A 26,415-nucleotide genomic window follows, 5' to 3' on the forward strand; every position below is an offset into this window, starting at 1 on the left:
ATAATTGTATTTTATATTTCAATATTATAATAATATTCCAATTTAGAACTACAAGTTAAAGAAGAACTAACATAAATAAAATACACTTCAGCCAAATACTGCTAATATTCTCCCAAACCACGCGGAGCCGCATTATATGGACTAAAGAGCCGCAGGTTGCCGACCCCTGTACAAAGCATTTGTTAATGAAACATCCTTAAAAGTGATGCTGCAACAATGTATGTGTGTTTATATATATGATACCCAACATCCACAATGACGGCGAAATACCAAGGGCTCAGAGAAGAGCTCGAGAGGATGTGGAAGGTGAAGGTAACGGTGGTCCCCGTGGTAATCGGAGCACTAGGTGCGGTGACTCCCAAGCTAGGCGAGTGGCTCCAGCAGATCCCGGGAACGACATCGGAGATCTCTGTCCAGAAGAGCGCAGTCCTGGGAACAGCTAAGATACTGCGCAGGACCCTCAAGCTCCCAGGCCTCTGGTAGAGGACCCGAGCTTGAAGGATAAACCGCCCGCAGGGGCGTGCTGGGTGTTTTTATATATATATATATATATATATATATATATATATATATATATATATATACCTGTGTGTATGTGTGTGTAGAATCTCTGTTGCATTTTTGTTCGGTTAGCTGTTAGTTTCTCACTAATCTGTGAATAGTGAACATTCCTGAATGGTCTGTAGTTTACGCGCGTTCCCTGAATGCATCACTAAACCGAAAAATCAGGAAGCAGCGAGGAGCAGACATGGAGACGAATATTCGGTCCAACGGAGGGGAATAAATCCAACCTTATTCCGGAGAAGATGACTTGATTTAGATTAAAATGTTCGTGATCGCAGTTTTGCTCCTTGTGGGGACAGGACTGACGGTAAACAGCGGTGAGTTTACGTTTTACACACGTCAAATCGAAAGTAAAATGATTAATGTCAGACGAGTTTATTTAACTAAAAGTTTTAATGTATTTATTTTTAGTGCACCTACATCACTCCTGTTGTGTAAAAATTGTCCTGAAAGAAGTTTGATACTTTAATACTTCCTGGCGCATAGAAACAAAAAGTCAGATGTATTTATAAAATGAAACTGTTTCTAACGACTTAAACGCGGCGTTCTGACAAACCATCGTACTTTGGCAAAGCATTCTACTGTACGTAGTTTATGCACTTGTCTGCTGTCACACAATAATTCCAGCATAAATTTAAGTAGGTAGAACAGTCTGCCACTTAACCTTGTGTTAGTGACGTGTGGATCGATCCTGAAGTATCGATTCCTCCGATACCAATCATTTATGTTCTAGAATCGATTCTCACATTAAATATCGATATTTTAGTAATTTAGGGTTAATTTGTAGTTTATCATTAACAGCAACACAGTGGAAAGAAACTATAACATTCGGATTGTCTACATTCAAAGGAACTACTTCCTCTTCCGCCTTTCATAGTCATGTGTGAAATACGGCTGTATAAATGTCTCGCAGCACCTTGGCGCGCGCGCTCACAACAATGGCTGAGCGTAATTGTGCGGATGTATTTTACCTCCACAATATGGCAAGCCGTTAGAGCCATAAATCGCCACTTTCCTAACCCGTTTGGTTAAGAAATGGCGTAAAAAACGCCGTTTAATTATTCAAAACGCCGAAAAAAGCGGCGTTCTGTTCCGACAAACGCCGCTTTTTCCGCCACTCGGATGGCGCCCTGAACGCACCATCCAAGTGACGTAAAAAGCGGCGTTCAAAGACAGACGGAAACGCCGTTTTTTACGCTACTCGGCACAAAACGCCGTTTTTATGCATCTTTGAACGGCGTTTTTTACGGCGTTCTCTGCCAGCTGTAACGGCGTTTAAAACGGCGTTTTATTGAAATTATGCAGGGCACTCCCCATGGTTCCCTCATCCAATTACTTTCAACTCATTTCACCCAATCAAAGAAGAGGAAGTGCAGACCACACTAATGCATCACCGATTCACCTTGCTGCTAAGTGATTGCCTATTCAGTACCAGTGCTTGTCACAGTATTCACTTGTATTATAATCCCACTATGCATTTTGATGTGTTTAAGGCATGATCGAGCAAACAAACGACAGAATACTTTTTCTGAAACCTTAACTGTGTTACCTGTTATGGCAGCTAACAGGTAATGAGCAGAGCTAGCTCTGCTCATTTCTGAGCTTCTTTCTTATTTTCCTCTTTACTTCTCTTAACCTTTAACTTATGTTTTAGCAATCAGATCCTGCCATCTTGCATTACCGCTTCGTGCTAGTTATGTTGACTTTTCTCTTCTTTTGTCTCCACTTTTTTCACCCGTGTTTGGACACTCGGCGCATGGCTCCTTTGTTTACATTAGGGATCAGCTGTTAGCGCTGCGCCCTGCAGCTGCGCTACCGGCAGACAGACCCTACATCCCCAGTGAGGGAAGAAACGGGGGTGATGTCTCCCGAGGACACCTCACACACCATCTCTCCTTCCTGTAATCACTTTAAATGTGAGATCGCTCCCTGATATGATTGAGGAGCTAATGACGCTAACCCGGTCACAGTGGCAGTATCCCGGTACTCCCTCTGTGAGTAGGCTGCCCGGCTTCCAGCTGCTGCGGGCGGACAAGACGAGAGACAGCGGTGAGAGGAAAGGAGGGGGGCTGGCAGTGTTTGTTAAAGACGGTTGTGGTATCTCTGGGCACATCGCTGTGAAAGAACAACTCTGCAACACAGACATTGCGCTATTAGCCGTTAGCATCCGTGGAGGTAGCCTGTGACTCTCTGTGGTCCGCAGACTGCAAACGCAATCTCCGAGAGCTCTTCTTCTAATATCAGGGGACTTTAATCATGTCTCGCTGGACTCCACACTGCCCACCTTCACCCAGTATGTGACCTGCCCCACCGTAGGCAATAAAACATTGTACTTAATGTATGCCAATGAAAAAGTGGCATACAGTTCATCACCTCCCCCTGCCCAGGGAAGATCCGATCGTAACCGAGTGCGTCTTGTCCCTGTGTGCAGCCCTTACTGTGCAGGGAGCCACTAATCACCCACGCAGTGCAGAGATGGTCCGCGGAGGGCATATAAATAAATAATAAAAGCAAGTAAATGACAGTATGCTCTTTCTGAAACAAACGGAGACCTTAACTTTTATCAAAATACCGTTTTACTCAGTTTAAAGTAATACCACTGTATAATAGCCTTCAAATTTAATAATGTTAACAGTATCTCAGGAATATTTTTGCCCTTTCAACATGCATTAAAAAAATAGATATACAGTTTTGAATCAGACCTGTATGTACGTTTTCTCAAAAGTGACGTAAATAAGTAATCTCAAGAACCTGAAATAATAGTTTCCCATGTAAACTGGAGATGTCCTTGTCAATGTCATCAGAGTACTGTGGATGTCTTACACGAATTTGAAACATAAAACCAGAGTGGCACATGACAGTGTTGCACATAACATAACTAGTTTATATGACATGAAGTTATAAAAAAAAAAAAGAATCCATGTAACTTGGTAATGGCTTCTTTCTGATAACTGTCGGCTGCAGTGTGCATTATCTTGACAAAAGTATAAGATACTGAACCCACTGATATGATGTGGTGGAGGAGCACAAATACCTGGACACCCACATATATACATTTGCTGAACTGGAAGATCAAAACAGAAGCTGTACACAAGCAGTGTATGGGCAGGCTGTTTTTTGTGAGCAAGCTTGTGCAGCGCACTTTGATGTGTTCTTCTTGGATCAGGAGAGCAAGCTCTGTGATTGGCTGCACTTCGGAAGCTGTGGTGGAGAGGAAGTGAGTGAACAAACTGCCATGCATCATGGATATTCCTCTCAATCCACCTCACCAGGTACTTCTCTAAAAGTGTGACTCAGGTCTGTTGCCCCAAAGGATACAGGAAATGTTAGATATTTTAGTATTTTGGGAGCATGTACTGAATACCTTTTTTGATGATATTATACAAAGGACCCTGTTTCTGCAATGCCCTTTGTTTGAACTTCATCTCCTCTTGCTGCGACCCCACGGGCAACTTCCTTTGGCCTGCTGGTCTGGAAAATCCAACAGTTCATCTATATGTAAAGAAGGCACTTAAACTGGAACAGGCATAGCTGCGTTGATCCTGCTGTGGTATAGTGGGACAGTGCATTCCTCGAGTGCACATCAAGTTTGCAGCCTGCTAAAGATCACACACCATTGATTATGTGCCTTTAGGTATATATGGTTAAACATTTCCTAATGCAAATAACTACATGCAGTATTCTACCATGTGCAAACTTATATCACTAAAGGATTCTAACTGTCTAGTGTTTAATGGACCTGTCAAAAGTATGTTGAGATTATAGAAGGCCCCTTTCAGAGCTAGGGGGAACTTCCTTATATGGTTGTAACTTGTAACTTGAAACTTGTTGACACACGAACCCTTCTGCCTATAAAAACCCTGCACAGAAGAATAAACTTTGAGTTGATTTTGGGAAAGCAGTCTCTGTATCATTTTGTTCTCCCAGGCTACTCCCGGCGCTGTAACTAACCCGCTGAACGGCATACCTGAGCTTACTTTGAATAATTAATCTTATACAAAACTCTGCTTATCGCTGCCCACGTCTCGAAGGAAACTCGATCCACGGATGACCCGGAAGGAGAGATTTCTTTCAGGAAATGCACTGATTTCCATGACAGAATTCACAACAACACAGACACAGGTCGGTTCTTTGAAACGGGTGTTTATTACTTGGGCCTTCTCTCCTTGGCTTCACCATCACCAGTACGGGAGGACAGGGAGCGATCTCACATTTAAAGTGATTACAGGAAGGAGAGATGGTGTGTGAGGTGTCCTCGGGAGACATCACCCCCGTTTCTTCCCTCACTGGGGATGTAGGGTCTGTCTGCCGGTAGCGCAGCTGCAGGGCGCAGCGCTAACAGCTGATCCCTAATGTAAACAAAGGAGCCATGCGCCGAGTGTCCAAACACGGGTGAAAAAAGTGGAGACAAAAGAAGAGAAAAGTCAACATAACTAGCACGAAGCGGTAATGCAAGATGGCAGGATCTGATTGCTAAAACATAAGTTAAAGGTTAAGAGAAGTAAAGAGGAAAATAAGAAAGAAGCTCAGAAATGAGCAGAGCTAGCTCTGCTCATTACCTGTTAGCTGCCATAACAGGTAACACAGTTAAGGTTTCAGAAAAAGTATTCTGTCGTTTGTTTGCTCGATCATGCCTTAAACACATCAAAATGCATAGTGGGATTATAATACAAGTGAATACTGTGACAAGCACTGGTACTGAATAGGCAATCACTTAGCAGCAAGGTGAATCGGTGATGCATTAGTGTGGTCTGCACTTCCTCTTCTTTGATTGGGTGAAATGAGTTGAAAGTAATTGGATGAGGGAACCATGGGGAGTGCCCTGCATAATTTCAATAAAACGCCGTTTTAAACGCCGTTACAGCTGGCAGAGAACGCCGTAAAAAAACGCCGTTCAAAGATGCATAAAAACGGCGTTTTGTGCCGAGTAGCGTAAAAAACGGCGTTTCCGTCTGTCTTTGAACGCCGCTTTTTACGTCACTCGGATGGTGCGTTCAGGGCGCCATCCGAGTGGCGGAAAAAGCGGCGTTTGTCGGAACAGAACGCCGCTTTTTTCGGCGTTTTGAATAATTAAACGGCGTTTTTTACGCCATTTCTTAACCAAACGGGTTAGGAAAGTGGCGATTTATGGCTCTAACGGCTTGCCATACTACAAACAGCTGAGACGTGGTTTGAGATACATGTGGCAAAAAGTGCTCCAAGAGTGAGGTGTTGTGGCCATACTAGGGAGACATTCAAAAGGGCTGTTTGGGGGGATAAATACATTTTACAGGCTTTATTTATCGGATAAAATACGTTAAATCACCGTTATTATTGGCGGCCCGGAAACAGCGGGGGTGTCCAGAGGCTGCTCCACCGGAGGACCCGGCCTTCGCGGTCTAAAGAAAGCCGCGTAGTACGTCATGAGTTCCCTCGGTGGGGGGTGAATACAACCGGGCGCTAACGTAAACTCTCGACCGTCTCACACTTTGTTTAATCATTTTCTGTTTGACGTTTATTCAGCTGTGTGAAAACCCCGGAGGAACCCACCCGAGGGATTAATAAAGTTACATTTAATCTAATCTAATAACTTTAATCTCAGCCAAACCGATTTACTCACGAACAAATAAAACACTGAAAAAGCCAAACAATAACATTTTTAAGTTATCAAAGTGACTTGTACATCATGTTTAACCCGAGTAGTGAAAGCCTGCGGGGGTTTGAAGACGATGTGTCGGTCGGCTCAGATATTTGAAGTTTACACAGCTACATTCTCACCTGAAAACATGTTAAAAGTTTTTTGCGACCCAGAAAGAGAAATAAGAGTGATATTAAAACTAAGTCGCTGCCGTCATTGTTGGAAACCGGAATTGGCTGGCTGCGCTATGAATTCTGCGATATGGTTTTTCAATTTTGTTGTCCGGGTGGAAAATCGGGAGAAATTCGGGAGAATGGTGGCTCCGGGAGATTTTCGGGAGGGGCACTGAAATTCGGTATTCTCCCGGAAAAATCGGGAGGGTTGGCATGTTTGGTTGTGGCAACATCACTAACCTTGTCAAACACCTCAGAGTAAATCATATCACAGAATATGAGGCGCGTATGTTGAGACGAATCGCGTCTCTCACAGAGTCCTTTAGTGCTGCAGGCAGGCAACCTGTTCAAATAGCACAACTTCAGTTTTTTTATTTCTATATGATGAACTCTGCATTATTAAGTGATAAGAACAAGTAATCTGATGTCCTGTAATCATTATGACGCTATAATTTGAGATACAATAAATAAAATACGTTTTTGTACAAAGTATCGGTATCGGATCAGTATCGTCGATACCACCCTGAATATTACTTGGTATCGGATCGGAGAGGAAATCAGTGGTATCGCACATCACAAAGTTTGTGTTGTGCGCATGCGCAGCAACCAGGGGCGGATCTAGAGGAATTTTCTTCGGGTGGCATGAAAATGAAATGGGGTAGCAAAATCATTCTTTTCAGCACAACCTCACATGTCTGAATTTAGTTGATTTTTACTGACATACTGTATTAACACCACTGATCTGAAATCACACAAAAACATAAAATCCTTCTAGCAGCTATATTTTAGCTGTATAAACCACAGACATGTTTAGTAAATTGTTTTCATAACTTGAAATGCAAATATAAATTCTGCATTTTAAAAACGTATGCACAAACTTTGTAAACATATACAAGTATTCATCTAAAAATCCAGCCAATACATCTGGTGACAGTGGAGATAGTGTTTACACTGCAGTCTGCATTTGTGACGTTCATTAGTGCCCTCACTGACACACAAAACAAAACAACCACTACAAAACACACAAACTACACACTCCACGCTTAACGTCGCAAATCTCCCACATCTTAGAACTCACTATCGATATCTCTCTCTCTTACTGTTATGTCAGCTTAAATCAGTCATGTGATTTGGAGGTAGGCGGGTCCGCTGACCCCAAAGGGTTAATAACATTCATCTTCATTTCATTTCCAGAGTGTAACAGCCAACCACCTGTGTGAAATCTGAAATTCCCATGGTGTTGTTCGACATGTCCTCTGGCACAATCATAGGCATCGCTTGCCACTGAAAACAAGAAACAAGTTGATCTGCACTATGTGCTGAACAATTTGTTAATGGTGGAGGGGGAAACACTATGCAATATATTCAGTTTTGCTCAAAGTGTTAATGCTATCTCATGTTATCTCATGGCGCTGGCACAGCTGGCAGCCTTAACTCAATTTCCCTCAGGATGAATAAAGTATTATCAATCAATCAATCTTATTTTAATAAACAACACTGTCATATGCAAAACTAGGGTGGCACATGCCACCCTTTTAGAGCTGCCCCTGGCAGTAACAACGGGGAGTAGGGCTGCCACAAAGGATTATTTTAATAGTCAACTAGTCACTGATTATTTTTGCGATTAGTTGACTAATCAGATCGTGCATCCATTAGACGTAAAGCGTACAGCTTGTTGCACCAGCAGCATCTGCTCTTATATAACTATCATTAGCTTCCAGCTTTAAGTGTTTAAGGTCTGTGCTAACTAAAAATAAAGACACGATGATCCATCCATCCATTCGCTTCCGCTTATCCTTTTCAGGGTCGCGGGGGGCGCTGGAGCCTATCCCAGCTGTCATAGGGCGAGAGGCGGGGTACACCCTGGACAGTTCGCCAGTCTGTCGCAGGGCCAACACACAGGGACAGACAACCATTCGCACTCACATTCACTGGCACATTCACAAAGACAAGATGATAGTTTATTAAATTTTAATGAAATTTGCAGATTGTTTCGGTGAAGTTTAATAAACTCCTTGCTATCTAAAATATAACAGGACACCGGAGTAAACTCTCGACCGTCTCACACTTCTGATAATCAGCTGTCTGCTTGACGTTTATTCAGCTGTGTGAAAACTATAACTTTAATCTCAGACAAACCGATTTACTCAGGAACAAATAAAACAGTGAAAAAAGCCAAACAACAACATTTTTAAGTTATCTGAGTGACTCATATATCATGTTTATCCTGAGTAGCGAAAGACCTCGGGGGGTTTGAAAATGATGTGCTTAGAGTCCAGTGTTCTCTCCAGCTCTAGTGGACCTCGAGCTCCCAGTCAGCTATCCAGCTCGTGGGAAACACGTCTCCCTAAACGTCGGAGCGCTTTTGCAAATATGTGATGTCTTGATAATCTGAGCAGATATTTGAAGTTTACACAGCTACATAAATGTTGAGGTTATTCATTAGTTTCAGTCTTACTTTCTTGTTTAATTTGGCCGTTCTGTGTAAGAGAGAAGTTTTCAGAAGTTGATAGCGGATGTTTTTAAACTTAACCCTGATCACAGCTCTCTGCAGGGTTAAAGAGATCTGTGCAGAGGACAGCACCGTGCTCTGTCCTCACTAAATGACAAACAGATCACATCTGTGCTGCATTCCCGGACTCTCTCATCATTGCTCTTGGGGACTTTAACAAAGCCAATCTGAGCCATGAGCTTCCCAAATACAAGCAGTATATTAAATGCCCGACCAGAGAGGAGAGGACATTAGACCACTGTTACAGCACGATCAGCGGGGCCTATCGCGCGGTGCCGCGCGCTTCACTCGGACTTTCTGACCACGTCATGATCCACCTAATCCCCGCGTACAGACAGAGGCTGAAGCTCTCCAAACCTGTCGTGAGGACCAAAAAACTGTGGAGCAACGAGGCTGTGGAGGAGCTTCGCACGTGTTTGGAGTCTACAGACTGGGACACAATGAAGGCTGCTTCTAACAGCTTGGACGAGTTTACGGACACTGTCACCTCCTATATCCACTTCTGTTAGGACAGCATTGTGCCATCACGCACCAGGGTGAGTTATAACAATGACAAACCCTGGTTTACTCCTAAACTCAAAAAGCTGTGGCTGGAAAAGAGTAAGGCGTTCAGAAGCGGAGACAGGGACTGCTACAGAGAGGCCAAGTACAGGTTCACTAAAGAAGTGGTCATTGCTAAACATCAGCACTCTGAGAAGATGCAGCAGCAGATCTCAGAGAATGACTCGGCCTCTGTGTGGAAAGGTTTTAGGAATATCACCAATTACAAGCCTAAAACCCCCCACTCCACTGATGACTTGCTCTTAGCCAACACCCTTAACGACTTCTACTGCCGTTTTGACGAGCCATCAGGCAGCCTTCACACCTCCAACGGCCCCAACAATAGAGGCACTTTGGACACTCATTCCCCCACCTCTCCCCCCTCCATAGAGCCATCACCACCTTCAAACCGTTCACCTACAACACCCCCCTCCTCACCCCACACAAAAGAGGATTTCACACCACCTCCTCCCACCACAACTCTTCATATTCATGAAGCAGATGTGAGGAAGCAGTTTAAGAACCTGAATGCTCGGAAAGCTCCCGGCCCAGACGGTGTGTCTCCTGCCACCCTCAGACACTGTGCAAACGAGCTGGCCCCAGTGTTTTCTGGCATCTTCAACTCCTCACTGCAGGCATGTCATGTGCCTGCCTGCTTCAAGTCCTCTACCATAATCCCTGTCCCCAAGAAACCTAGGATCACTGGACTAAATGACTACAGATCCGTGGCTCTGACATCTGTGGTCATGAAGTCATTTGAGCGCCTAGTTCTCTCCTATCTCAAGACCCTCACGGCCCCCCTCCTGGACCCCCTGCAGTTTGCATACAGAGCCAACAGGTCTGTAGATGACGCCATCAACATGGCCCTACACTTCATCCTGCAGCATCTGGACTCCCCAGGAACCTACGCCAGGATCCTGTCTGTGGACTTCAGCTCTGCCTTCAACACCATCCTTCCAGACCATCTCCGAGGCAAGCTTTCCCAGATGAATGTGCCTGATCCCATCTGCCGGTGGATCACTGACTTCCTGACAGACAGGAAGCAGCACGTGAGGCTGGGAAAGAATGTCTCGGACTCCCGGACCATCAGCACCGGCTCCCCTCAGGGCTGTGTTCTTTCTCCTCTGCTCTTCTCCCTGTACACCAACTGCTGCACCTCCACCCACCAGTCTGTCAAGCTAATCAAGTTTGCAGATGACACCACCGTTATTGGACTCATCTCGCACGGGGATGAGTCTGCCTACAGGAGGGAGGTTGAACGTCTGGTGTCTTGGTGCAGCCACAACAACCTGGTGCTGAATGCCCAGAAGACAGTGGAGATTATTGTGGACTTCAGGAAGCACACAGCCCCACTCCCCCCCATCATCCTGACTGACACCCCCATCACCTCTGTGGACTCATTCCGCTTCCTGGGTACCACCATCACCCAGGACCTGAAGTGGGAGCCCACCATCACCTCCGTCATTAAGAAAGCCCAGCAGAGGATGTACTTCCTGAGGCAGCTGAAGAAATTCAACCTGCCAACACGGACGATGATGCAATTCTACACTGCAATCATCGAGTCCATCCTCACCTCCTCCATCACTGTGTGGTACGCTGGAGCCACTATCAGGGACAAACAGAGACTGCAGCGTGTTGTGCGCTCTGCTGAGAAGGTGATTGGCTGCAGACTCCCATCTCTGCAGGACCTGTACACCTCCAGGACACTGGGGCGTGCAGCTCGGATCTCAGCTGACCCTTCTCACCCTGGACACAGTCTGTTTGACCTGCTCCCCTCAGGCAGGAGGCTCCGGTCCATTCGCACCAGAACCTCTCGCCATAAGAACAGTTTCTTCCCCTCTGCTGTTGGACACATGAACAATAACCGTATGACTGTTCCCACCACTAACACATGACCCTACGCTGTGTTCACTGCATCATTCCATGTTTGCACTGATCACCACCTGCACTCATGTATATATCATGTATATACACTCAACAAAAATATAAACGCAACACCTTTGTTACTGCTCCCATTCCCCATGGGATGGACGTAGAGACCTAAAATTCATTCCAGATACACAATATAACCATCCCTCCCAAACAGTGGTCACAAATCAGTCGAAATGTGTGGTAGTGGGCACATCTGCTATATTGAGATAATCCATCCCACCTCACAGGTGTGCCACATCAGGATGCTGATCTGACATCATGAGTAGTGCACAGGTGTACCTCAGACTGCCCACAACAAAAGGCCACCCTGGAATGTGCAGTTTTTTGCGCTATTGGGGGTCTGGGGACCCAGAACCGGTCAGTATCTGGTGTGACCACCATTTGCCTCATGCAGTGCAACACATCGTCGCATGGAGTCTATCAGATTGTCAATTGTGGCCTGTGGAATGTTGGTCCACTCCACTTCAATGGCTGTGCGAGGTTGTTGGATATTCGTGGGAACTGGTACATGCTGTCGTATACGCCGGTCAAGCACATCCCGAACATGCTCAATGGGTGACATGTCCGGTGAGTATGCTGGCCATGCAAGAACTGGGACATTCTCAGCTGCCATCTGCCCTGAACAATGTGAACCATGATTCATCCGTGAAGCGCACACCTCTCCAACGTGCCAGACGCCATCGAATGTGAGCATTTGCCCACACAAGTCTGTTACGGCGACGAGCTGGAGTCAGGTCAAGACCCCGATGAGGACGACGGGCATGCAGTTGAGCGTCCCTGAGACGGTTTCTGACAGTTTGTGCAGAAATTGTTTGGTTGTGCAAACCAATTGTTCCAGCAGCTGTCTGGGTGGCTGGTCTCAGACGATCTTGGAGGTGAACCTGCTGGATGTGGAGGTCCTGGGCTGGTGTGGTTACACGAGGTCTGCGGTTGTGAGGCCGGTTGGATGTGCTGCCATATTCTCTGAAACGCCTGTGGAGACGGCTTATGGTTGAAAAATGAACATTCAATGCACGGGCGACAGATCTGGTTGACATTCCTGCTGTCAGCATGCCAGTTGCACGCTCCCTCATTGCTTGTGGCATCTGTGGCATTTTGCTGTGAGACAAAACTGCACATTCCAGGGTGGCCTTTTGTTGTGGGCAGTCTGAGGTACACCTGTGCACTACTCATGATGTCAGATCAGCATCCTGATGTGGCACACCTGTGAGGTGGGATGGATTATCTCAATATGGCAGATGTGCCCACTACCACACATTTGGACTGATTTGTGACCACTGTTTGGGAGGGATGGTTATATTGTGTATCTGGAATGAATTTTAGGTCTCTACGTCCATCCCATGGGGAATGGGAGCAGTAACAAAGGTGTTGCGTTTATATTTTTGTTGAGTGTATCTATCTACTTAGCACTTTTAATTCTTATTCTTATTTTTATTTCATGTCTATTTAAGCGTAATATATGACAGTATGTTTGCACTGAAGCACCGCAGCAATTTCCTAATGTTGTAAACCTGCTCAACATTTGGCAATAAAACCCTTTCTGATTCTGATTCTGATTCTGAGGAGCTGAAGAGCTCTCACTGCTTCTCAGGAGCTCTCTGTGTTTCTCTGTTTCTCCCTCATGGACCTTTAATCCAGGCTTTTACTGAGTTTTAAAAAATCCTGAAGCTGAGTTTGGGGGTTTTAAGTCGGAGTGGAAAAACACTTGTTAGCAAAACTTTTTATTTTCTTTAACAAAAAATTAAAGGTTTTTTCCTTCCAGAGAAAATTCAGAGATCTTCACTTTAAAAACTGAAAGTAATGTAATCAAAAACCAAATGAGAACAAGATGTTGGACACGGAGGTTTGGGTCCAAATCTGACACATTTGCTCCTGTGTGACTTTCAGAGACTCACTCCCTCCATTACATCTACACGGCGCTCTCCAAACCTGTCGGCCTCCCGGGCATCCACCAGTTCACAGCCATGGGTTTGCTGGACGGCAGGATGATCGAGTACTTTGACAGCGAGCATCAGGTGAAAGTTCCCAGACAGGAGTGGATGAGAGAGCGTTTACCTGCTGTTTACTGGGAAAGAGGCACACAGTCCCGCAAGAGCAAGCAGCAGTGGTTCAAGGTCAACATCGACATCCTGATGGAGCGAATGGGACAGAGTGACTCAGCCAGTAAGTCTTTGCTGTGTTTTAATGATTTGATAACTCAGGTAAAATCCATGAAATCTGAATGATCAATAATCAGTAAGAAAGCATGAAATCAACAGCATAAAGCTGCCTGCACAGGAATGTTTCAACTTCAAGCTGTTCAACTCAGAAACAAATTATTCCTGCTTATTGGTTAAATTAAAAAGTTATGTTTTGATTCATGTTCTTCATCTTTTCTCCTCTGATGTTTATGTAAACATTTATTTATTTATTAATTTCACCCTCCTGTGTTTCAGCCCCTCACGTTCTTCAGTGGATGGTGGGCTGTGAGGGTGAGACGCAGCCTGACGGCACGCTCAGGTTTGTCCGAGGCGTGGACATGTACGCCTACGATGGAAACAACTTCCTGTCCTTTGATGATAAAAACGGAGTCTGGGTCGCTGCGATTCAGGAGGCACAATTAACCAAGATGAAGTGGGACGGCGTCCAGGTGCTGAAAGAGTACACCAAGGGATACCTGGAGAACGAGTGCATCGATTGGCTGAGCAAGTTTGTGAATTATGAACAACAGCAGCTTAAAACAGCCCGTATGTATGAGATTTGAATTCATTATTAGAGTCTATAGTTTCAGTAATAATAAATAACTGTACATAAATTCATGAAATCCTTTTTTTCCCATTTTTTAGGTCAATGTGTGACAACATTTCACATTAAAAAGCATCAATAATATTTGTATTTATTTCTGATAATTCAATTTTTTTTACTTTTAAATTATGAGCTGTATGTAACGTCCTTTGTTTAGCAGAAATATCAGTTTTATTGAAACCAAAATAAATGCTCACACATTTAACCAAATATTCCTTCAATAAATGTGTCACTTTAACATCTGCATGTTTGCAGCCTGTGTGATCCATGTGGACATGTTTGTAAAATGAAGCAGAGCCTCTCTGCAGGTTTAAACTAGAAATCAGACTTTAACAGATCAGGTCTCACTCTGTGAAAGCTGTATGGTGAAGTATCTGCGGCTCGTTCCACACAGTCTGTGAGATCTCTGCAGACTAGAGATGGCACGATTAGGGATGGGTATTGATAAGATTTTCACGATTCCGATTCCATTTTCGACTGTGTTTAACGATTCGATTCTTTATCGATTCTTTTTAAAAAAGGAGAACACTAAGGTCGATTAGCTTAGAACTTTGTTTTATATCTTCTCTTTGAACAAGGTAGAAATTTAGGAGTAACATGGCCTTACAAACCCAACAGTGAGATCTTAAGAGATCCAGCCTACGGCTCTTCAATGGGGTGTCACAGGGTCCCCGGGGAAAAAAATTGTAAATGTAAAATAATAAAATAAATATTCTTCTGTAGCAATAACAAAGTATAACATAAATTATTCTGTAGCAATTACACAAGAATATCCAGTAATGTCCCTGCCTACAATTAAACACATTCACTTACCGAAAATCATCTGCTGTGGCAAACGGGTGCAAGCCTTTGACCACAAACTAAGTCACTGCTCGGTGACATTTGTCTATCCTGGCCTGAAAGGAGACGCTACCGGTAGACTGCAGCGAGAACTGCCAACATCTGAGCCAGACTCTGTCTGTCTCATCATGGTCACCTAAACGCACAGTAATGGCAGGTTTTGTAATAAGGCAGATCGCGCTAACATAATATGCACTGTTGTTGATTATTTACCTGCCGCATTAACGGGAGAGGACGTGCAAACGTTACCGCTGCTGCTGGGTTGAGATTCACGAGTCCGGAGCGGAATTAAAAACACGACATTCATTTAAGGTCATCGCGTGTTTTGTGAGCAAATGCTTTTGCATATTCGTAGTGTTTCCTCCCTTAAATGAAATCTCTACTTTGCAAGTATTGCAAGTTGCCCTGTTGTCTTCCGTTCTCGTAAAGTATGACCAAAGTTTTGAGCGTTTGAGCCGCTTAGGCGCCGTGTTTCCTGCCAGGTAAATGACGAAGCTAGGGCTGTGCGATATGACCAAAATCTCATATCGCGATATAAGACATCTATCGTCCCGATATCGATATAAATCACAAATGTAACATTTTCTGTAAAGTCTGTGAATCTCGGGCAGCTCGACTTGCGTGAAGTGTTTCCAGCTGCGCGTCACGTAGCTGGAGTCGAGTGTTTTAACGATGCATGAAACGATACATTTTTAGACATAAGTTGTAACGGCCGCCATTTTCTTTGTGAGTATTTATTACACGGCGTGCTGCGGGGAGAAGCCTGTTCTAACGTTTGAGTCTAAGGTTTATTTTTTAGCACCTGGCGGCTCTTTTTTAATTCTCATCCATAAACACTCTGCATACTTTTTCACGTATTTTGAAAAGTCTCAACAGGATCTTGAGTTTTATTGTGAAAGGTTTATGTGGAAAATAAACAAGCGGACATGTGATGGTTTTACCGTCGTTGTTGCTAACGACAACGCATAGTGCAACACACGTCTGTAGTGTGGTTATATTAAATATAAGAGAAAGAGAGACGTTTAAGAAATGAATATAGCCACTACAGTGACCATCAAAACGGTGAACAAATATTGCTGTAAACAGTTTATTTTGCGACACCACGAAACAAACGATAGCGTAAAATGAAACGATAGACGTTTTTATATCGTCATCCGATACATATCGTTATATCGAACAGCCCTGATCGAAACTTTAATACTTGGGGGCGACCGTGGCTCAGGGGGTTGGGAAGCGCATCTGTAACCAGAAGGTCGCCGGTTTGATACCCGGGCTCTCTGTCCTGGTCGTTGTGTCCTTGGGCAAGACACTTCACCCACCGCCTACTGGTGTTGGCCAGAGGGGCCGATGGCGCGATATGGCAGCCTGGCTTCTGTCAGTCTGCCCCAGGGCAGCTGTGGCTACAACTGTAGCTGCCTCCACCAGTGTGTGAGAGTGAGTGAATAGTGGAAGTGTAAAGCGCTTTGGGTGCCTTGAAAAGCGCTATATAAATGCAATCCATTATTATTATTATTACAGCTTATATTAGACATCCAGTACCAGCTGGTTCATTCTTTAATGTGTCACAGATAAATTCATTAAATCAGTGTTACAGTTACCACATGTTGTGACACAGTTTTCCATTTCCTGCTTCCAGCTCCACCTGATGTGTACATGTTTGCAAAGAAGGCCAAAGTGGAGACAAACCTCATCCTGACCTGCCTTGCCACAGGCTTCTACCCCAAAGACATCATCGTGAGGATCAGAAGGGACGGACGTGTTCTGACTGCAGACGACGGCCTGACGAGCTCAGGAGTTCTTCCAAATAACGATGAGACCTTCCAGAGACGAGACCATGTGGAGATTTTGAAGTCTGACCTGTCAAAGTTCAGCTGTGAAGTCATTCATGAGGCGACCGGTGTGGATGTTATGAAGCTTTGGGGTAAGAAACTTTATTTATTGCCTCTGTTGTTGATCATAACTCTGTTTCTTCAGTCAGAGCCTGGAGCTCCTCTGTGTCCAGCAGATCTGCATCATTCTGTCCTGATCACAGTCCTGAGGTCAGATCCATGTCAGTCCATCTAGAACTAAGCTAGCATGTCACATGTAGCCCAGCTCTGCAGTGTGTCAGACCTCATGCTGACCAAAGGGTCGTAAACGCAGGAAGCTTACATCAAAAGAACCAGATCTTCCAGATAGGATGTATCTGCAATAAAACATTACAGCCCCCCCATCCAGAACCTCCAGAATCTGGGGGGAAGGACAGTGGAATTTCTTTCATCAGAGTTGGCAAGCATAGAAATGACAACATTTAACAATTCACTCTAACATTCCCTCCTGTGTTGTGATTTTTATGCTCCAAATTATTCCTATGTAGTATATTCTAAGCCATGCACCTCGTGCTTGACATTTTCAGCGCAGGCGTCATTTACACACAGGCTTCTGTCATGTCATTCATTACAGTCAATTCATATTGTTATAAAAGTACATAATTAACAAATGTATTAGGAATCATTTTAGTTAGCACTGATCTTATACACGGTAAAATGCATCCTATACATAAGCAAATCAGTATCAACAATACAAAAACAGGAATTAATATTTTCAAAAGAAGATGCCACCAAGGACCAGACAGTAACCAAGCCATCCAGCCTTGTGGCGGATCTACTCCTGTCGTGTGATTTATTATGTATTTCTTCAAGTAAACAACTGAATGTCAAAAGTCAAACAAGAAGAATCATCATTGTCAAAAATCATATGTCTCTACAATCCAACTGTATACAGACATAGGCATTTAACCACATCAGTTGACTTATTGTTTGTCCATGTGGCTCTCAGCTAACTTCAAAGCTGCAGCCTGGTCAACACCCTTCTTTATGACTCCTATCAACCCCCCAAATCTCACTGTAGGCATCCTGTGGGGGTTAGAGTCAACTGGTGAATTATCTGCATTTACAACTCTTCTCCTGTCCTGTTGTCACCACAGAAAAAGCTTTGTAAAGGAAATTGGATCAAGCTGTTTTGATCTTCTTGGCTCAAAACCTCAAGTGTTCTTGATGTAAATGTAGACAAAAGGCTTCTCTGTTTACATCCTTCTTGCAGAAGACAAAAGAATAGGTGATGTTGCCATGTTCCATGGTAAATCTCCAACTTGGGCTAATCCATTGTCCTTCATACACATAGGCAATTGGCCTGTTTCCAGTTCATTTAGCTGTATAATGTCCTGCAGCGAGTCAGATACTTGGAGTCAGACGAGCAGGTCTGTTGTACCAGAGCAGTTCACCTTCCCAGCTACTGGTGAATCAACCTTCCATTCAGGTTCAGAGCAGTTGAAAAGTTGACAGTGTTCCTGGATGTGTTGCTAAAGCAACCAAACAAACTGTCTCGCTCTCAGTGATGCTACAGTGGGGCAAAAAAGTATTTAGTCAGCCACCGATTGTGCAAGTTCCCCCACTTAAAATGATGACAGAGGTCAGTAATTTGCACCAGAGGTACACTTCAACTGTGAGAGACAGAATGTGAAAAAAAAATCCATGAATTCACATGGTAGGATTTGTAAAGAATTTATTCGTAAATCAGGGTGGAAAATAAGTATTTGGTCAATAACAAAAATACAACTCAATACTTTGTAACATAACCTTTGTTGGCAATAACAGAGCTCAAACGTTTACTATAGGTCTTTACCAGGTTTGCACACACAGTAGCTGGTATTTTGGCCCATTCCTCCATGCAGATCTTCTCGAGAGCAGTGATGTTTTGGGGCTGTCGCCGAGCAACACGGACTTTCAACTCCCGCCACAGATTTTCTATGGGGTTGAGGTCTGGAGACTGGCTAGGCCACTCCAGGACTTTCAAATGCTTCTTACGGAGCCACTCCTTTGTTGCCCGGGCGGTGTGTTTTGGATCATTGTCATGTTGGAAGACCCAGCCTCGTTTCATCTTCAAAGTTCTCACTGATGGAAGGAGGTTTTGGCTCAAAATCTCACGATACATGGCCCCATTCATTCTGTCCTTAACACGGATCAGTCGTCCTGTCCCCTTGGCAGAAAAACAGCCCCGTAGCATGATGTTTCCACCCCCATGCTTCACAGTAGGTATGGTGTTCTTGGGATGCAACTCAGTATTCTTCTTCCTCCAAACACGACGAGTTGAGTTTATACCAAAAAGTTCTACTTTGGTTTCATCTGACCACATGACATTCTCCCAATCCTCTGCTGTATCATCCATGTGCTCTCTGGCAAACTTCAGACGGGCCTGGACATGCACTGGCTTCAGCAGCGGAACACGTCTGGCACTGCGGGATTTGATTCCCTGCCGTTGTAGTGTGTTACTGATGGTGACCTTTGTTACTTTGGTCCCAGCTCTCCAGTTCTTAAACTGCCACCGGTAGTTGTTGAAAACCCATGCGGGTACTGGGTGTGGTTTGCTCTGTTCCAGTGCGCTCCCTGTCATCCCACTCAGGGTCCACAGGCTCAAGAAGATGCACAGCACATTCCCAGCCATTCTGATGAGTACCTGTGGCTCAGTTGGTTTCTTCACCGGATTGAGACGAGGGGCCCTGGAGGCTTTCCCCCCCCTTTATACCCGGTCTTCCTGCCACTTACTCCGAGCTGGCCTGGATGTGTGTCACCTTCTTGCAGTGCGCTTGATGTATCCAAGTGTTTCTTCTAACAATCTTCACTGCTGTGGTCGTCGTCAGCAGCATCCGATATGGACCTTCCCACCATGGACTGGACCAGCACTTCCTCTCCATGGCCTTATCAACATCCAATCTCCAGACTTCAGACTCTGCTCCTGCAGAGAAACAGAATCATCTGGCAGATCATTTGTTCTCATGACTACTTTACTTTTAAACATTTCAAGCATCTAATCTGCTAATATGCTCTCTCTTCTGCTCTTCTATCATCACTACAGAAGACTGGAACTCTAAATGCTCTAACATATGCAATCTCAAAGAGTCAGACCGTTCTCTGTTGGAGTAATCCTCATGTACATCTTAACTAATTCTATACAGTCTAACCATGTCCTGCCTGTCTTCCTAAGTCTTAACTTTACTGTTCCATTAGTTCTCTCTGCCTGCAAAAAGTTTTTTTTAAAGTATTTAATCCTAGAGTATAAACGACTGCTCATCTCCCTCCTGTTGGGACATGGCATGGCCCATGGCTCAAAATAGCAGCAGTCTTATACAAATTCTTAGGCAGTATTGGTTTATCACACAGATAAACTCACATGTGTGCTGCACATTTACAAATGGCAATTCTACTACACCAAATCCGCCTCCAGCATATTTTGCAAGAGTTTGGTGTGTTCTACAGGTTTCCCTGTAGAGGCTGTCACACCTCGTCTCACTCACTGCACTACAAAGAAATGTACAGTAGCAAATGCATACTGCCTATCAGTGTATATTGTCTCTCTACAGCTTTACACGCTTCCGTTAAAGCTAGCATCTCTGCTGCTCAAGCAAATATGAAACATGCTAGTTGTCCTACATAGATAACTCTCTCTCACTGTCTGCTACAGTAAAACCTGTTCTAGTCTGTCCCTCTTCTTTCGTTGGCAAAAAGGGTTGGACAGATTCAGAATTGTGCACCACTTGTAGGGTAATATGCGTGGTTGTGAGAGTAACAGTAACATTAAAGGCAAGTGTCTTGTAGGTGATAGAAATGTAAGTTTAGTCTGCAGTAGTAAACATCTACCTCGTGTGGAACTAACAATGTCAAAAGGGGAAATAAACTATTTCCTGAAACATTGTACAGCTTAAGCTGCTGCACATACTGATCTCACGCATGGAGGTAAAGCACGAGCAACTAGAGCTAATATTTTAGGAAAGTAAGTTACTGGCTTCACTTGTGGAAAAAGTGCTGTTAGTTATTTTACAGTCACCTGGCATTTGTGCTGTTCACAGAACCACAAGTCCATCGCTGGACCTCCTCTGCGCTGTCACTTTTTGGAGCTTGGCACGCTCCCTCAGGTTCTCATGTTCCAACGCTGCTGAAGATTTAAAGCACGTTGTACACCTTAGTTGTCTTCCTCAACGTCAATGTAGAAACTTTTTCATCTTATTTAAGATTTGCTATTCAAAGTCTCCTCATGACAATCCTTTAGAAGCCCAGTAGCACAGCTCTCTGTGCTGAAGGTGATCTCTGATCCTCCTGAAGACTCTCTCCAGGCCTCAGCTTCCATCTTGTGGACGATCCTCTCAGTCACTCCTTCTCGTCATGGCACCTCACGACATCTACAAATTGAAAGAAAATAACACTCCTCTCGCCACACGGCTTTTGCCATGTGTCAATTCCCCAATGAGACATGTACAAGAATGTTGCACAGTCTCCCTAAAACAATCTCCAGGGTTGGTCCTTTGGAGCAGCTTCACTCCAAGCTGTAACCCTGTGTAAAAACATTAGTCAGCACTTAAATGTTCAGCTTGTTTAACTCCCAGCTCCTGTATCCTAAAAGACAAAGTCTTAAAGTTAAAACAACTTCACATTTGCAACCAACTATAGATCATAAGAGTAATAAAGTATTCAGCGTCACAGAGACAAGTATCATTGCAGGTTTATTCTAAACTCATTAAACTCCTACTTTTTCCCATAATTTGTTCCAAATCATTGAACATCTCAACGTCATTCCACATTGTAATCAGTGACCTCAACCTGAAACTTGTGTCTGTGTTTCAGGAAACAGTGACCATAGAAAGGAACCTGAACCTGGATTCAAAGCTCTGATCGCTGGTGCAGTGGGAGGAGCCTTGGCTGTGGTTGCTCTTGTTGCTGTTGCTGCCTGTCTGATATACTTGTACAAAAAATGCATTCTTAGTAAGTCCAGTGTGCTGTTGTGTGTAATTATTGTTGAGTGGAGCTAAAATGTTTGACTTTGTATCCTGTAAAAATGAAACTGTCCTGGTCTCAGACAGTGATGACATGGAGCTGTTACTGATCATCACATTTGAAACACATGAAGAAAATCATTGAAATGAATGTAAGAAATGTTGAATATCAGCTGCTCCAGTCTTTCAGCCTTCAAACACTTCACTTAGTATTCTATTAGGACTCCATGAGGGGGTCAAAGGTCACAGTCATGTGACATGATGTCAGACTTTCCTGTCTGCAGCTTCTGATCCAATAACTTTGAGCCCTCTGGGACATAAATGTAGTTTTTCTGTGCAGAACAGAAATGATTGATGTTTGCTGATAGTGTGCAGCTCGTTTCCTCCACCGTCTCCACTCAGACACATCTGCATGTAGAACAAACCACTGAGTTCATCCATCATCACTGACAGTCTGTGTTACGTCTGTTTACAGGGTGCATACGTGTGGCCAGCTTCATCCAAGGTAACATCTTTATTTTGCTGTCTTATAAAGTTTGATGCTCAGAGACTCGAATCAGTCTGAGTCCATCCATTAACACCTTTAATCTGACAGTAACAGGACAGCAGCTGTCTGTCAGTTTGGTCCCTGCAGGATCACAGACAGTCTGTGACTCAGGTCCCTTCAGCTACAGAGAGCTCTGCTCTCATGTAGCTCTGCTTTGGCTCCAGTGGTTTACACCTCAGCCTTACGAGCAAAAGATTTCTGGTTTGATCACTGGCACAGACTAAGATCTATTCGGGTCGTGTCAGCAAGAAGGAAATGTGTGGAGCTTCCTGTTGCTTCACCATGTGCAGTTACAAAGATGTGCACTTGGTTTGAATCAATGTCTTGAATCTGAACTTTTAAAATTTATGAGAATACAGATAAAAACAATCAGAAATGAAGTAAAGCCTGAATGAAAATATGCCAATTTGTCTTTTTTGTTTGTTTACGGTTCGATTATATACTAAACATACTCCTTTTACAAGTAAACATTTTATTTCTCTGCTTTGGATTTTTGTTAAATGTTGATTTTTCTGATATTTGAAGTGTTTATGTGCTAATAATATTTATACACCAGCAGTGTTGAAAATGTTCCCATGTGAGAGAATTTTTACTGTTGTTTTGGATCACAGTAAACTGTAGGATTACACTTCAGCATGTGATTCATTCACACTGCATGTTAATGAACACGCTGCTGACTGAGGCCTGATGATTAGAGCTGGGCGATAGAACGATAACGATATGTATCGCGATATAACTTTTACTCGATAGAGAAATTAAGCTATCGCGATAGACCTCGCCGCTCTTGTCCTCTTAAAATAAAATTTAAAAAAAAAAAAAAAAAAAAAAAAAAAAGAACAGCCAATCCAAACTAAGTAGCGCAGAGCCGAACCAATCACAGCCGCAGCGTCACGTCGCGTGACTTGTTACGTACAGCACAAGTGCCAAGCCGCACGTGTGTTTGTTTGGGAAGCAGCCAGCGGGTAATGGAGGAAATGAGTGTGCCGACTAGAAAAATCAACCGAGCGTGACCGAAGAGAAAACAGATGATGGTTCCAATGCCGGAGAGATTGTCGAACGGAAGAGCCAAAGAAGTTCCGTAGTGTGAAGTGTTAAGGTTCAAAATATTGGGGATGGAGACAAGAGAAAAAACCACAATAACAACACTGGTCCGGCCGGGTTGAGTCAAACGATGATTTAATGATCACACACGTGGGAGATGGACACTGATGCAGACAGCCTCAAAATCTCAAAATGGTGGAGCATTGCTCAAACTTTTATAGCCTCTGGTGCCTCCACCTTATCATAAAAAGCCTAAACATTCACATGCTCTCTCTCACACAGCGCCTGAGCTACGACCTTGGCTCCCTGTTTATCTGCTCCTGCTGAAATGGGGCAGAAAACTCCAGCACACTCTGTTCTCTTCTACTCAGACAAATTAGACAATAACCTCCTGCGAACAGTATTTCTTATAACTCAGCAATATAATGCATCATAAAACAATATCATTCATTCACAACAAGTCAGCAATTTAATGTAATGCAAATCAGTTTAACTAATGCAATAGTTATCAGCTTCTTCTAATTCAGGAGAATAATGCAAACTAAAACTACATAATAATTCACAATCTTTAATTAGGGGTATAACATGGCATAAAATAATATCATAATTTTACAGAAGGTATTTCGGCTATTTCAAGTCTGACAAAAAACAGAGTAGCTGCACTGTAAATTGTGCCGAAAGCAAGTCTGGAAATACAATAAACTGGAGCATGCGTCACACTGTGCGCCACGTTATTGTTTCGGTGAAATGAATTTCTACAATACTGTTAATTCTACTCTCTGCAGTGTTTAAATGCTTACATATACACACAGTTACTGTCCCTCCACACATACGACTCGGTTCTGCTTCTATGCCGCAGCTTTGTTTACTTTTTCCCACCGAGGCTTCTAGACTTCTGATTGGCCAACATTTCTGCACGGTTAGGAATCTAGCGCCACCTGCTGCTTTGGCATGTTCATAGCAGCGTTTTCCTTCATTTCTGCCTTTATGTGTGGACGGGATTATTTTTTAAAACGAAAACGGAAAATCTCCGTTTTCAAAAATACCCGTGTACGTGTGGACGTAGCCTCAGTCTCTGACTGGAAGCGCTGATTCGTCATTCGGCTTTTGTCAGACTAAAGTAACTGTTAAAACTGTTTGAAAAGCTAAGCTATACAACAAGGAGAGATTGAGAATTTCCTTTTAGTTCTCAGTTTATTTGATATTGACAAAAGTTAGTCAATTTAGTCTGTTTCATTTGTTCTATTTTGAAACTTAAACGCTTTAGCGGCTGCCTTTTGTGTAGTTTGCAATATTTGCCTTTAGTTATCTGAAAAAGTCTCATGTTCCTTAAGTACATCTACCCTGTTGAACTTATTATGGGAAATAAATATTTAAATCAAAACAAGCTGCTGATTATTTCACATTTTACTTGTGAGCAACGGCACATTTAAATCTTACAAATATACTTATTTGGCTTATATCGTGATAGATATCGTTATCGCCTGAAATGAAAAAAACATATCGTGATATGAAAAAATCTCATATCGCCCAGCTCTACTGATGATGATATCAGAGTTGGTTGAAGCTCACTGAGCTGCTTCACACATGTAGAACAAACCACTGAGTTCATCCGTGATCACTGAGAGTCTGTGTTACGTCTGTTTACAGGACGCAGACGTCAAGGCAGAATCATCAAAGGTAACATCTTTATTTTGCTGTCTTATAAAGTTTGATGCTCAGAGACTCGAGTCAGTCTGAGTCGATCCATTAACACGTTTAATCTGACAGTAACAGGACAGTAGCTGTCTGTCAATTTGGTCCCTGCAGAATCACAGACAGTCTGTGACTCAGGTCCCTTCAGAGAGCTCTGCTCTCATGTTGGTCCCTGTGGTCAGTGTAGGATCAGCAGTTCCTTTAAATGAGCAGCACAGCAGATCTTTCGTTCCTGCACTCTCCTCTGTTTGTGCAGCTCAGTCTGCTGCTGAGCTCCTTCCTTTGATTGATTGATTGATTGATAATACTTTATTCATCCCGAGGGAAATTGGGTTAAAGCTGCCAGCTGTGCCAGCGCCATCTTACCCTTCCGACCATACATACATTACACAAACATCACATGGGGAAGACAGGTCAGAGAGGTATAACAATGGAAAATGCACCACATGAGGAAAGACGAGGAGAAAAAAATAACTCCCCCCAGACTGAGCTCCAACAGGGAGATCAGTTTGAGAATAGAAAAAAACACCTCTGCACATGAATCATCACATCTCACAACACAGAAGACATAAGCTTGGAAGGCGTTTGGAGGGGGTGGGGGTGAGTGTAGGTCTGTGTCAGTGTACATGCATATATGCCCGTGTGTGTTTACAACAGCTGGGCTCCACACAGCCAGCTGTGAGCTTTGGCTCCACCCTGCAGTGGTTCACACCTGAGCCCGACAGGTGAAACATGGCTGCTGTCAGGTGTGTGCAGAGGACAGAGGTTCCTCTCTGTGACAGCTGCTCAGTTTCACTGAAACTTTACATCTTTATGAAACAAACAGAAGAAAAACTCAGACATACTTTTGACTTTCAGTGTTTCTCTGTGGAGTCACTGCTCTTTAACTTGTGTTAAAATGACTTTTTATAAGAACACAGATAAAAAGAATCAAACATGAAGGGAAGTTTGAATAAAGATATGTATTTGTGTCTTTTTTGTTTACAGGTTGACCTCATGTTGTTTTTACTGCTACACCACCTTTATTTAGATATTTTTACTGAAATTTGAAGTGTTTATGTGATAATATTAATACTAGTGATGTGTAATATCACTGATTTCCTTTTCGATCCGATGCTTAGAGTTACAGTTGATTTACAAAACTTAACGTGTTTTGGAAATCAGAAGTCCTGTTTTTGAAATGATACCTTCATAATGAGTATGAGACATCAGATTACCGTAATTGTCGGGCTATAAGGTACTACTTTTTGCACAAGCTTTGAACCCTGCGGCTTTTAGGCTACGTCCACACGTATCCGGGTATTTTTCAAAACGCAGATTTTTCTATGCGTTTGCACCTTTCGTCCACACGTAAACGGCGTTTTT

General features: G+C 43.6%; 1 protein-coding gene across 1 annotated transcript; it reads left to right on the forward strand.

The window, feature by feature from the left end:
* Positions 1–737: 737 nt before the first annotated feature.
* On the forward strand, positions 738–26,072 carry LOC146609106 (patr class I histocompatibility antigen, alpha chain G-like). Its single transcript, XM_085346615.1, has 8 exons — positions 738–881; positions 13,226–13,501; positions 13,774–14,064; positions 16,599–16,883; positions 21,619–21,756; positions 22,243–22,272; positions 25,006–25,035; positions 26,038–26,072. The coding sequence occupies exons 1-8, from the start codon at positions 827–829 to the stop codon at positions 26,040–26,042; spliced, it is 1,110 nt and encodes a 369-aa protein (XP_085202741.1). The 5' UTR covers positions 738–826; the 3' UTR covers positions 26,043–26,072.
* The last annotated feature ends 343 nt before the right edge of the window (positions 26,073–26,415 follow it).

Source organism: Diplotaxodon limnothrissa, linkage group LG22, assembly GCF_057381915.1.
Source record: "Diplotaxodon limnothrissa isolate DT_005_m linkage group LG22, D_limnothrissa_male_GT1.1, whole genome shotgun sequence".
NCBI classification, from domain to species: Eukaryota; Metazoa; Chordata; class Actinopteri; order Cichliformes; family Cichlidae; genus Diplotaxodon; species Diplotaxodon limnothrissa.